Genomic DNA, 13,405 nt, shown 5'->3' with positions numbered 1-13,405 from the left:
ATTACTAAGGCAGCAATGATGCAAAACAGAGGGGTGGAAGGCGGGGTGTTGGGGAGGAGATGGGACAGACCCATGTTGGCGGCGATGGCCAAGTGGGGAAGAAGTGCGGATTTGGAAAACCGACAAGATGCGGTCCATCTATCCCCGCACCGTAGCTGCAGTACCTGATCTACTGCAATTCCTTCAGGTGCTGTTTACTGGTCCGTTCCTACTGTTTCAGGCTCTTCTTTTTCCTACCATTCCTCTTCACATTCTACCTAAATGATATTCTCCCCTTGTCGGGATTACGAAGAAATTGCTGCGGAGCAAGGTAAATGGCCTTTGAGCGCCAGGGCGGAGTCTAACTAAGCTTCCCTTCACCCTAGGGGGCCAAGTGTAAGATCAAACGCCCGTGGGCGGGCAGGTGGCCAGCGCCGCCCTCCGCTGGTCAGAGGCCCTCGGGGCTGGGTGCGGTGCGCGGGGGCAGCCGGTTTCCCCGCCGCGAGCCCTTTAAGGCGGTGGCGCAGCGGAAGCGCGTGGCAGCACGTGGCCGCACTGGGCGCCCGCGGCCGAGCTGCGTGGCCATGGACGTGGGCGCCGATGAGTTCGAGCAGAGCCTTCCTCTGTTGCAGGAGCTCGTCCTGGGCGCGGACTTCGTGGGTAAGGCGCCGGGATTCCGGGCCTTGTCGCCGCAGCCCGCTGGCCGGCGGGAGGGTGTGGCTCGGGCGGGACAGGGCGGAGAGGTGAGGCCCGGAGGGTGTGGCTCGGGCGGGACAGGGCGGAGAGGTGAGGCCCGGCCGGGTGGTTGCCAGGCTGCAGGAGGCTCACACAGGGCCCCTCCGAAGGACAGGGCGGGGTTCCTTCTCGGGCCTGGGGGGTGGGATGTTAGGCAGCAGTTCCAACCTTGGCCCCAGTGTGGTCCAGGTGGAACGGGGTGGCCTGGCTTGTCCTTGCTTTGGCTCTCTCCGTTCTCCCTTCTTGACCTCACCTGGCCTCTTGAGCACCAAGAAGGTGAGCCAGAACTTTTACCACGAGCAGCGTTTACAGCACAAAGAGCCTTGCGATGGCGTGCGCCGGGGACTCTTGTCTTTCTTGCCTCCCCTGCAGGTCTAGACATAGAGTTCACTGGCCTTCGTTCTAACCTGTCCGGGCCCCAGCAGATCAGGTAAAGCTAAAACTGCCTTAGAGCTGAGCTGGAGAGGTTCTTGGCCGCGCGCTTCTGGATGACACCCTGGCCGGCCAGCATTGTTTCCCGACAGGCACCCTGTTGGCGTTGGGCGGGCAGGACAACATTTTGTGTGGGGTTTGGGGACCTGGCCCTTGTCCACGAAACGCTGGTTCCCTAGTTGTAACAAGGAAAGTGCTGCCCCTGGTTGAGAGGTGCTGATCCAGCAGGGAGGCTGTGCTGCCTTGATGCCATCTGCTTGCCTCTGCAGTGAGATGCCTATTTTTTCACAGTCTGTTTGACTTGCCATCAGAGTGGTATCTAAAGACCCGTCAGAGTGTTCAGCAGTTCACCATCTGTCAGATTGGTGAGTGTAATCTTCAGCTGTTTCTTATAAGTTACTGAAATAGAGACTTCTTTCCTTTTTTTAAATTGTCTTTGTGTTTCCTGCTGGTGAAACAGCTTTGGCGCCTTTGTGAGATACTGGCTATCGTTTTGCCGGCTCATTTGGTTTTTGGCCGTGTCATGCCTGTGAGACCTAACACTTCAGAATAAGCAGAAATGTGATCTCCATGCCTAAATCAACATTAAGGAACTTGTATCATCTTTCAGGGAAAAATTCGTATGTTTTCTTAAAACAAAAATCATATGCAAGATCATACTATAAACATGTTGTTCTGCATCGTTTTTTTTCTTCCCCACCACTGGGGTTTAGAGATCTTTCTAGATCAGCTTATACAGATTTCCTGTTCGTTTTTAACAGTTGCATAGCACTCCAAACTGAATGTTTCTGTCGGCCCCCTCTCCTAATGATGACTACTTTGGTTACCATTTGTATGTGATGAAACAGGGTTGCATTGACTATCTTAGTGTTTATACATTACTGTGCATTTGCGAATGTGTTTGGTATACTTGTAGCAGTGGAGCATGTGCATTAAAATATTGCTTTGCTGTCAAACTATTGCTCTTCCTACCAATCATCTGAGAAGTTTACAGAGACTTACACTAACAGGGAATGTGTCTGTTTCCCTCACTCACACTGAGTATTACCAGTCTTAATTTTTTGCCCACCTGGTAGAGGAAAAATGATCTAAAATTATTGTTCCGATTTACTTTGTTTTGTTTTGTTTTTTGCGGTACACGGGCCTCCCACTGTTGTGGCCTCTCCCGTTGCGGGCCGCAGGCTCCGCGGCCATGGCTCACGGGCCCAGCCGCTCCGCGGCATGTGGGATCTTCCCGGGCCGGGGCACGAACCCGTGTCCCCTGCATCGGCAGGCAGACTCTCAACCACTGCGCCACCAGGGAAGCCCCTGATTTACATTTTTTGTGTGTGTGTGTGGTATGCGGGCCTCCCTCCGCTGTGACCTCTCCCGCCGCGGGGCACAGGCTCCGGACGCGCAGGCCCAGCGGCCATGGCTCACGGGCCCAGCCGCTCCGCGGCATGCGGGATCCTCCCAGACCGGGGCGCGAACCCCACTCCCCTGCATCGGCAGGCGGACGCGCAACCACTGCACCACCAGGGACGCCCCTGATTTACATTTTTAATACAGGATCAACAAACTTTTTCTGTAAAGGGCTAAACTAAATATTTTAGGTTTTGCAGGTCATACTGTCTCTGTTACAACTACTCAGTGCTGCCCTTGTTAATGAGAAATCAGCTGTAGTTAATACACAAATGAATGAGCATAGCTGTATTTCAATAAAACTTTATTTAAAAAACAGGTCATGAGACATTTTACTGATTCTTTTCCTGTGAATGATGGTGAACACCCGTGTGTGTGTGTGTGTGTGTGTGTGTTTTGCTCTGTTTCCTTGTCCTTTGCTATTATTCTATTGTGATTGTTTTTCTTAATTGTGAGACCTCTTTGAAAGTATGGGAAACAGCACTTAGATGCGTTTGTATTGTTTTCCCCGTACTTCGAAGTCTTTTTCACTTTGTGTGTGGTCTTTTTAGCAGTACAGACATTTTAAAGCAACTGAATGTATAAATCTTCATAGATTTTAGTTTTTCTTAATTGTGAGACCTCTTTGAAAGTATGGGAAACAGCACTTAGATGCGTTTGTATTGTTTTCCCCGTACTTCGAAGTCTTTTTCACTTTGTGTGTGGTCTTTTTAGCAGTACAGACATTTTAAAGCAACTGAATGTATAAATCTTCGAAGTCTTTTTCACTTTGTGTGTGGTCTTTTTAGCAGTACAGACATTTTAAAGCAATTGAATGTATAAATCTTCATAGATTTTAGTGTTTTCTCCTTTTTTTCTTTTATTATCCCTTTTTTCTCTTTTTTTTCCCTTAGTGTTTCCTCTTACTAGTTTTAAAACCATAAAAGTGTCAATTTAACATTCTGTGTTTGAACAACCATTCACAATTATATTTCAGTAATTTCCGTGTGAATTACAATTTGACAGTTCTCATGTTTTGACTCTTTTCTTCATTTCTTTCTTTTTTAGAAGTTATCCTAAAGCTTGTACAATAACTTTGGGTGCAAAGTACTGTTCAGAAGTTTTTCTGTAGTTAACTTCTGGTAGCTTTTCTTTTGGTATTCATTCTCTTTACCATCATTCTTCTAGGATTGTCTATGTTTTCCAGTGTTGAAGGCGAGTCAAACAAGTATGTATAAAGACCTTTGGCAAAACACATGGCTATTGCCCATTTACCTTCTCCACCTGCTCCCCCTTCAAATTCTGCGTCAGGCTCTGAAGCGCTTTGGCCACAGGTGCTCCGTAGACTCTCCTGCTTCTGTGCCCTCCACCCCTCCTCCCCTGCCGATGCCGGCTGGTCCTTCAAGTCTCTCAAAGCAGCACCATCTCTGGGGGCCTTTCCCAACACCCCTGTACCTTTGGTGCTCCTTTCCCCATTTCCTTGTCTCCTGTGTGCGCCTTCAAGATTGCAATTAACAGTGTTATAATGAAGGTGATGTACCTCCCAGGCACCAGCAGTCAGAAAGGATGCTGAATGGCAGCCCCACTGTCTCAAATAGGGTGTCAGACTTTGTTCCCCAAGGGCAGGATCTCTGCCTTTTTTCATTGGCCACCCCCGTGCCAGTCATAGTGCTTGACATACAGCTGACATTCAAAAACAGTGGACCCTTGAACAACACAGGGTTTGAGCTGCATGGGTCCACTTATACTCAGATATTTTTCACTAAAATGACGGTACCCATGTGTAGACACAGGGCAGACTGTAAATTATATGCGGATTTTGACTGCATGAACGGTTGGCGCCCCTAAGCCCCGTGTTGTTCAGGGGTCAGCTGTACTTCTCAAGCGGAGGGAAGAGCCCGCTCTGAAGCCTGTTGTGTGAGCCAGAATTGTAAAACTGGTCTTCGTCTTTTTCTCCTTATGTGTATTTTTTTTCTAGGTATGTAGCCCATTCGTGTAACTTCTTTCTCTTCCCTACAACGTTTGGGATTTTGGATTCAGAGTTCTCTTTCCAGGCTTCTAGTGTTCAGTTTTTGAATCAGTATGGCTTCGATTATAACAAGGTACAGCATCGGAGGAGGGGACGGGGAAGGGTTGAAAGGCTATCTAGCCCACCTGGTCTGAATCCATTTCCTGTCCCCTTTCTGACTTGTCCTCAAAAAGCGGACAAGGAAGATTTCTTTGCACTCTGCTGCCAGCACAGAGGATGCCTCTGACTAGTTTCCTTGTCTGTTCCTATCTTTAGTTTCTCAAAAATGGAATCCCATATATGAACGAAGAACAGGAGAAGAAAATTAAACACAGCATCCTGACTGGGAACTGGAGAGTTCGCAGGTAAAGCCTGCTTCTCCGGGTGCTTTGTGGGTTTCTTTGCTGCTGGTGTGTTTCTGGCTTTCCTGTGCCTAGACGTGCTGTCTCCAGGACAGGGTGACCTCACACCATCACCTTTAGCTGGCGTGGCTTCCTCGACCTGCGCTCGGTCAAACACAACAGCCCGAAGTGCTGGTGATGCCGTTCTTAGGCCTGAGATAAGAAACCTCTCACTGTGTAGTGTGTGATTTTAGTGTTGAACAACGAAGGGGAGAAAGAACTGACTGTTAATTTGGTACTCAAAGAGGCAGGCACTCCATTCCAGTGCTAGAGGGGAAAATGGCTCTGTTGGCCTCCCCGTGAGATGTTATGTTGGCCTCCCACGTGATCTTAGGGATTTTTCAAGGTAAATCACAGGTAGCCTTGACCAGGGAGACACATGCCTTGGCTTGGGCATGTTGCCCCACGTGCTTGATGCTGCTGTGTTCCCCAGGGCAGGATCTCTGCCTTTTTTCTTTAGCCTCCAGTGCCTGTTGTTGTACTTGAAACCCAGTTGTGCTGTAGAGCTGGGGCCAGGCCTGCACAGCCGCGTTGTGTGCTAGAAGGAGCAAGCCGCCCGGGCCCACACAGGCCCTGCTGTCCGCTAGTTTTCTGGTTTTGAACCAGTCCTCTAAGCTCTTTGAGCTTGAGACTCTTTGCCTGTATCAAGAAGGGGTTAGGGCTTCCCTGGTGGCGCAGTGGTTGAGAGTCCGCCTGCCGATGCAGGGGACACGGGTTCGTGCCCCGGTCCGGGAAGATCCCACATGCCGCGGAGCGGCTGGGCCCGTGAGCCGTGGCCGCTGAGCCTGCGCGTCTGGAGCCTGTGCTCCGCAACGGGAGAGGCCACAACAGTGAGAGGCCCGCGTACCGCAAAAAAAAAAAAAAAAAGGGGGGGGGGCGGTTAAATTAGACAGCTTTTAGTTCTAGAATGTTATGATTATCTGGTCCAGATAATTATGTAATGTGGGAATTTTTTTTTAATGTCTGTTTATGGTTTTATATAAAAATACCTTTTGGAAGGGAAAAACAACTTGAATTTTTAATCTTCTGTTATCTTCAAGTGTTGGAGAAAAGTCTTTCCTTTTCTCAACATAACATCATGTTCTTATATTTCTAACGCAGGAGAAGATGTACTCACCAAAGTTCCTGTCTTTTCCATACTTCACCAGACGGTGCTTTTTCACCTCTGAGGGCAGAATTGAGAAGACAGGCCTGATAGTGTTGTTCAGTGTTGGCTGCATCCCCGGTGCCCGCCCGCCCATAGGCCCGTCCGAGGGAGGGACAGAAGGGCTCCTGAGGACAGACCAGAGGGTAGAGGCCAAGTGATTGGCTTCCTGTTGCAAAACAAGACTCAGAAAAGAAATGGTCTTTTGGGTGTCCATTTTCTTGGCGAGATCACAGTGTTAAAATGGGAGCCTTCAAAAGCCTCTCCCGCGTTGGCATTGTCTCATGGTTCTGGGGGCTTCCCCAGCACCCCCACTTCACTGTGCCCATTTTCAGTTCTCTGGATAAAGACCAGATCAAGGTGGTGATTGACAAGGTGACACGCTGGCTGGACCTGGCAGAGGAAGGCGACTGGATGACCCTCCCTGGTATCACCGGTAGGCAGGAGGTGGCTCCCCGGCCTGGGAGCTGTGGAACCGGCCGCTGTCACGTCCTGGAGGATGGGGGAGCATCCCTTCTCCCCCGCTGGATCCTGGGGGGCAGCTCAGCAGACACATGGTCCTTGTGGTTAGATAGAGCCCCGACCTCAATTCGGAGGTTGAAGGGTTTTCAACCGATTCTGAATTTTAAGGTTGAGGGAGTAAAGTTCCATTCAGAGCCGTCCTTCTTACCCCAGTCCTTGGTGCCCCATGGACTCTTGCTTTACTGTTGTTAATCTCTGAATTTCTCTGAATTTCCCCCAACGGTACAATGTGGGATCACAATTAGCCTGCCCTAGATTAGCGGTTCTCAGCCCTGGTCGGTGGACCCCAGGGGTCTCTGAGACCCTTTCCAAGCCGCGGAGCGGCCGGGCCCGTGAGCCGTGGCCGCTGAGCCTGCGCGTCCGGAGCCTGTGCTCCGCAATGGGAGAGGCCACGGCAGTGAGAGGCCCGCGTACCGCAAAAAAAAAAAAAAAAAAAGAATAGCACTCGGCTATCACTTGCCATTATCATTGTGCCATTTGCACTGATGGTCCTGCAGCAGCAGTGGGTAGAGCGGCTAGCACCTCAGCACAGGTGAAGGGAGGCGCGTCCGACCACGCTGGTATTATTCTTGACCACGCTGGTAGTCGTATTCTTTGTTACTGCTTCCAGTTTTGAAAAATTCCAGTTTTACTTGGAATTTAGTGAAATAATAATTCTTTTTAGTGAAATAATCATTCTTAATTTTGTTAAATCTCAACATTTGATTGCTCATCTTTTAAAATATTCTGTTTATCAAAGTAACTACAGAAAAAATAAATGTTCATGAAACATTGCTGCTGTTTACTGAAGGACAGTGGTTGTCTTGAGCAAAAGCACCTGTGCAGGTTTTTGTGTTGAGAGCTGAATTAGCTCCCTTTTATTTACTTATTTATTTAAAGGCATATATATGTGTGTATATATATATTTTGTTTCTTCTTCTTTGGCGGGGGGGGGGCCATGCTGCATGGCTTGTGGGATCTTAGTTCCCCGACCAGGGTTTGAACCCCTGGCCCGCCCTCGGCAGTGAAAAACGCCGAGTCCTAACCACTGAACTGCCAGGGAATTCCCCTAAGGAATATAATTTTTACTTGAAGGAGCTGACTGGTTATTTCGATGTGGGTATTTTCAATCACTTTCTCAAGTGAAAAAAGTAAGCCTTGTCTTCAGGGAGACTAACTCACAGTATTTGCTAGAGATGAAATTTGAGCTTTCAGTAAAAGGCTGGAATTTTGGAAAGCTTGCATCTGTCACCATAAGCTTGACAACTTTATGAGACCTTTCCACTGAGATCAGTGGCCATATGTACAAGTGTCTTTGGATGATATTGTATGATATGTGAACATTTGGACGATGTGTGTAACTCGGGAAACCAGTGTTCTCCCAGTAACCACCGCATGATGTTACAAAATCATGGGCAGAAGTGTAGTGGGTTTATTATTTTTAAAACTTAGCGATTTTGAATTTCATGTACAGTTTTGATTTCTAACATGATCAATATCAAGACCTGTACCCCCCCACACACACAAAGACTCTTTGGGGTCCTCAATTTAAGAGTGACCCCGAGATCAGAAACTTCAAGAAAGCTGCCCTAGATCATGCCGTGCCATCCCTGTCGCTTGGCCTTGTGGGCTTGGGTATACCTAAGAGCTAGCTGTCTTTCCACTTGATCCATCCATCTCTCAGCCGCTTTTCCTCTCGGGCTTCTCTTGTTGGCGGTGGGGTGGGGGGGTGGACTGCCGTTCCAGGGTCTCCAGTGGTTCTGTGCAAGCCTTGTTTCCTTGCTGCAGGCTTCCAGGCCTTCGAGGTCCAGCTTGTGCTGAGGAAGGCCCTCCCTGACATCTGGACGGTGATGAGAGACCAGGGGGTGAGTTCCCACCTGGAGGGGGCAGCCTCGGTGGCTCTATCATTTCTCTCTCGTTTGGCCAAATCTGGCCTCTGTGAAAGGCTTCTTCTCCCCCCCCTCCCTCTCCTCCCTTTTGAGATGAAGGACCACTTTTTTGGCCCCATTCCCAGGAACCCAGGATACAGGGACCTTGTCTCTACTTCTCCTTTCAGGTGACAGTGAAGAAAGTGAGTAAACAGCATCGCTGGTATCTTGAGAACACCTCTTGCGATCGAGAGAGCTGTTGGAAGGAGAAGATTCTTCTCTCTGCGAGGGGTTTTTCTGTGTTTTTCCAGATGCTGGTGAAAGCCCAGAAGGTGGGGAAAAAGATATCTCTTTCCTTGGTCTTTAGCAGTCTTTTGTAATTTTGACTGTAGGCACTAATGGGTCCTTCAACAGTACGCTAAGATTCCTTAAGATAAGTGACTTCCTTTTTGTTAACTGGCTTTGTGGATCTAACCTTGCTTTCACAAAATCATGACAGATTAATCTGGGGAAAGACTGTCCCTATGAAATATTACTAGTTCTTTGCTCCTTTCAGACACATGGGCATTTCAGTACTAATTGACCTAAAACTACTGGGGGACTGCTCATGTCTGCTTCACAGCTTAGATTTCCGGCGCGGCCCGGGCCTCCAGTCCCTCTGACTCGCTGCTTTGCTTTCCTGGCCTTTAAGCAGTCAGGCTGTCTTTCATGGGAGTGGAATGCAGGTGGGGATGCGATTACCATGTTGTCAGAATGCAGTGGGTCCTAAAGCTACACCCACTGCCGGAGACAGCAGTTAGTCTCTAGCGTCTGTTTTATTTTTAAAATTTCATTTCTCTCACCTGTCGATTTCCTCCAAGTAGCCCTTAGTGGGACATAATATGATGATGGATCTGCTGCATCTCCATGAGAAGTTCTTCAGACCTCTCCCAGGTAGGGACAGACCATCCTTCTCTTTCCTCTGATCTTAGCTTGCCATCTGGCAAGGGGATTGGCCCAGAATCGTGCCCCTGAGGGAGCCCCTCCACACACAGCCATCCCCAGGGCCTCACAGGTTTGCGGAGAGGTACGCCACGTCTGTGCCTGTTACCATTTTCCTGGAGCTGGGGGACCTTCTCCGGGAGAAAAACCTACATTAGAATTGATACTCTCCCCGCCGTTACGGAAGTTGTTCAGTCTCATTGCATAAGACTTAGCAGAATCAGAGACGTGCAAGGGGACGTGTAATCACAGCTATAATCCTGACACTTTTTGCTTCCCCTCTGTTGTGGCTTTTTACGTATTTGACCACACTGCGTATATGATTTTGATTTTGGCTTTCTTTCACTTGCCGAAAGAATTTATTCATGTCATTCACCTAAAATCATTTAATGGCCACGTGGTACTGTCTTATGCCTGTCCCAGTCTTTTCCATGGCTGATGCCACTGGACACACAGGAGTGTGACACAGCAGTTAAAAGCGTGCATTCAGACGTCACGTTGGGTCCACATCCCACCCTTGTTACGTGCGATCTCAAGCGAGGTACTTAAACGTGCCTCTTCTGTTTCCATGTCTGTAAAACGGGGGAAATGATATCAACGGTATCGACATCAGAGTTGTTTGGGGGATTAAATGAACTAACGATGTACAGAGAACACTAGTGTAGATTGAAAGGGGTGAGAAGGTTCTAGGAGAGAGTCCTCTAGGAAGTGAATTGATAAAAAAAAAAAAAACACCTCAGTCTGAGCATCTTGAGAGAACTTGGGGAGAGTTAAGGGTAAAATAATCACTCGCCAAAAAACTAAGCAAACAACCAAACAAAAAATTTGCTGGAACAAAAGCCAGAAAAGAAGTCATTGGAGGAGACCACCTGGCCCCTTGGTGAGTAATGCACTGGTGCTGGCAGTGGTGAGGGGTACAAGGTAGAACGGGTGATTATTTTCTCACCTCGTGGGAGTCAACAGCTAGTGAGTGCCCCGGATCAGGAAATCACTGAGAAGCATAAGCATGTTGTTTAGAGACGTGGGAATAAACACCAAAAGAAAAAATTGAAGGTTGTTGCCTTTGGGGAATAGGAAATGGGCGGGTAGTGAGAAGAGGGCTCGCAGAAGGGTTTGGGTTTGTTTGTTTCGCAGACAACTATACGCAGGTATAATTTTGATAAATACGTGAAATAATAGGTAATTTTTATCAAGGCACTTACAATTTTTAACTTACTGGATTTTTCTTTGAACAGTTATTTAAAGACTTCATATCTGTCTTTCCAGTAATACCTCTTTCTCCCTTTTCCATTGACTAGAACTTTGCCAATTGCATTAACTAATGTTGGCCTGAATTTAGGAAAACCGTTTAGCTTTTGCTGTTACAAATGGTGATGTCAGGTTGGTTTGAGATTCAGAAATCCTTGATTAGGAGTAAGGATGTTTTCAATTCCTATTTTGTTTTATTTGCTTTATTAGCCAGTGTTGGTGACAAGCTATATTGGAGAATTTCTTCCCGTTTTTACCAGTGAACTCACTTCTGTCTATCTGGGTCTTTCCCTTCAGAAAGCTATGATGAATTTAAGCTGAATATCCACAGCCTATTTCCTGTTCTTATTGACACCAAAAATGTGACAAAGGATATCTGGAAGGTAATAAGTTAAACTGCTCTGGGCAAAGGAATGCTTCGTTTGTTCCACTAACACTTAGCTTTCTCGTTCTTTTCAAAAATTGTTCCTTGAACCCTTTTCTCGTATTTTACAACCAGTATTGGTTTTCTTTTTTTATTCTACCACCTTTGAGTGATACTAACTTATGTGTGATTTTTTTTCTTTCCTTCATTCAAGTTCTCATGTTTTGACTTACTGGTGTGTAGTTCACGGGCTTATTTAGATGGTACAGCAGAACGACTTGTTCTAGAGCTTGGTGTATACACAGTGAGTGTTTGCAACGTGCTGAAAGAGCGTCAGGGTTGGGGGCCGGGATCCCGCTTGAAAAATTTTATCTTTACTGAGCATTAGGGCCGTAGGATTTCAACCCAGACACATTAGAATCACCTGATAGGGTAAATACTGACACCCAGACCCCACCTTCAGCTTCTCTGGTGTAGAGGGGCCGGCAGTGGCATTTCCGCAGCTGCCAGGTGACTTCTGTTCTGCAGCTGAGGTTGTGTGGAGAAGGGAAGCACCCGGCTGGTTTAGAAGTTAAAACTGAGGAACCAAGAGAGGGGAAGCAGATCAGTGTTGTAAATAAAGCTTTAAGCTGGTCAGAATTAACTGTTCAGTAAGGAAACCACAAAAACGGCACTGGGTTACTTGGTACATCTTTGCCCAGAGACACACGCATTACCCGTACCTCACGTATTTCTAGCTCTGACGGTGTTCTGTGACGCTGCCCATCTCCACGGAACGGGGTTGTAGGGCGAAGCGGGAAGGACGCGGGGGCTGATCGGAGGCAACTAGTGCAAACCAGTCTCCACTGCCCGCGAGATGAGGTGAACTCTAGGCCTTGGTGACCTGGCAGTCCCTTAGAGTACCCGGTGCCCTGCATGATGTGTCCTTGGCCACGGTCTTGTGCCTCGGAGTCCTGTGTTCCTCAAACCCCTAAAACACTTGTCTGTGAAGGAAGTTGCTGTGTTGTGTTTGTGGCAGTTTTCTTAGGCTGGGTTGCCGGGTCCCTTATAGGAAACCCAAGGACACTAGGTACCCTGACATCCGAATTAAGGAATAAAGTTAGGTGTGTGTGAAGAGAGAGGAGTTTATAGGAGTTTGCATTTTCCAGGTCATTTTTAATGGCCATTTGGTAATACCTGAAGCAGATAATAAACATAACCACAAATGTCTTATTCTCCCTAATTGGTTTTCCATGTTATAGGAAGTGAATTTCCCAAGGGTTTCAAATCTTTCAGAAGTTTATGAAGTCCTAAACAGGTAAGGAAGCTCTTTTTCGGAGCTGCTTATAGATCAGGGGTTCTCACGTGGGGCGATTTTGCTCCCCAGGGCACATTTGGCAACAGTGAGATGTTTTTGGTCATTACAGTTCAGGGGTGCTCCTGGTACCTAGTGAGTAGAGGCCAGGTTCACAGGACAGCCCCCAACCCAAAGAATTCTCCAGCCCCAGATGTTACTGGTGCTGAGGTTGCGAAACCCCCCTTCTGGAGGGGAAGGGGCCTGGTAAAATACCTACAGCTGTTTAATTATCTGGTGTTTTCTGTTGGCCAGGGTTTTATTTTTCCTGTGATCTGTTTGATTATTGGAGTGATTAGCTCCATGGGAACAGAGTTTGTTCTTCTTTTGGACCCTGATGTTTCTCTCAGGCCTACAGCAGTGCGAGGCATAGTAGGTGCACGTTAAACACTGGAGCGAGTGAACGGTCCTAGTACCTGGTGAGTTCCTGCCCCTCCTGCAGGAACAGCGACCCTGTCTTCCCTCGTGTCCCAGCCACGCTGCGGGCATGTGCTGGCGGGAATGTGTTGCCTGGAAGGGCTGGAGTGGATGGGGGCTGCTCTGCCCGCTCCTTCGTCCCCAACTGGGGGGACCAGCAAACCAGAGCGGGGAGAGGGTGGCGTCGGCGGCAGTTGGAGGCGAGACCTTTTTGAAGAGAAGCTGTGTCTCTGTGGCTCACTGTCATCCAGCCACTGGCACGGGGGCCCCTGCCTGAAGATGCCTGGCCGGAGCCTCACTGGCCTCTTGAGTCTCCAACAGATGCTCTTTTCTACTCATGGCATCAGTTACTTCCGACGTGATCGTCTCCTCTGGCCCCTTATGCTTCATCTCTTCCTTTCTCAGACGGCCCTCCCGCTCCTCATTTCTAAGAAGAAGACGAGAGGCCAGAGGCGGGAGGCTCTCCGCCCCCTGCGGTCCTCTTCGCCACTGTCTCTCCCGTCAGCCCGCACACGGGAACGCCTACCGTGTATGGGGCCGAGGCACGAAGGGCTGCCCTCCCGCGGCCTCTCGGTCCTCCTGGCCCTGCACCTTCCCTCCGCTCAGCGGCCTCC

At 48.6% G+C, this 13,405-nt stretch overlaps 1 protein-coding gene across 1 annotated transcript; it reads left to right on the top strand.

The window, feature by feature from the left end:
* Positions 1-563: 563 nt before the first annotated feature.
* Positions 564-12,338, top strand: LOC102982864 (poly(A)-specific ribonuclease PNLDC1; the record flags this gene model as incomplete). Its single annotated transcript, XM_028485821.1, has 12 exons — positions 564-639; positions 1,087-1,144; positions 1,438-1,511; positions 3,715-3,754; positions 4,505-4,628; positions 4,811-4,899; positions 6,415-6,515; positions 8,369-8,445; positions 8,637-8,780; positions 9,312-9,381; positions 10,975-11,060; positions 12,283-12,338. Coding segments are annotated over exons 1-12 (995 nt in total), but the record flags the coding sequence as incomplete, so codon positions are not given.
* Between the last annotated feature and the right edge of the window lie 1,067 nt (positions 12,339-13,405).

This window comes from Physeter macrocephalus, unplaced genomic scaffold (assembly GCF_002837175.3).
Source record: "Physeter macrocephalus isolate SW-GA unplaced genomic scaffold, ASM283717v5 random_710, whole genome shotgun sequence".
NCBI lineage: Eukaryota > Metazoa > Chordata > Mammalia > Artiodactyla > Physeteridae > Physeter > Physeter macrocephalus.
The sequence above is the reverse complement of the archived record's forward strand: the minus strand, read 5'-3'. Positions and strand labels throughout refer to the sequence as shown.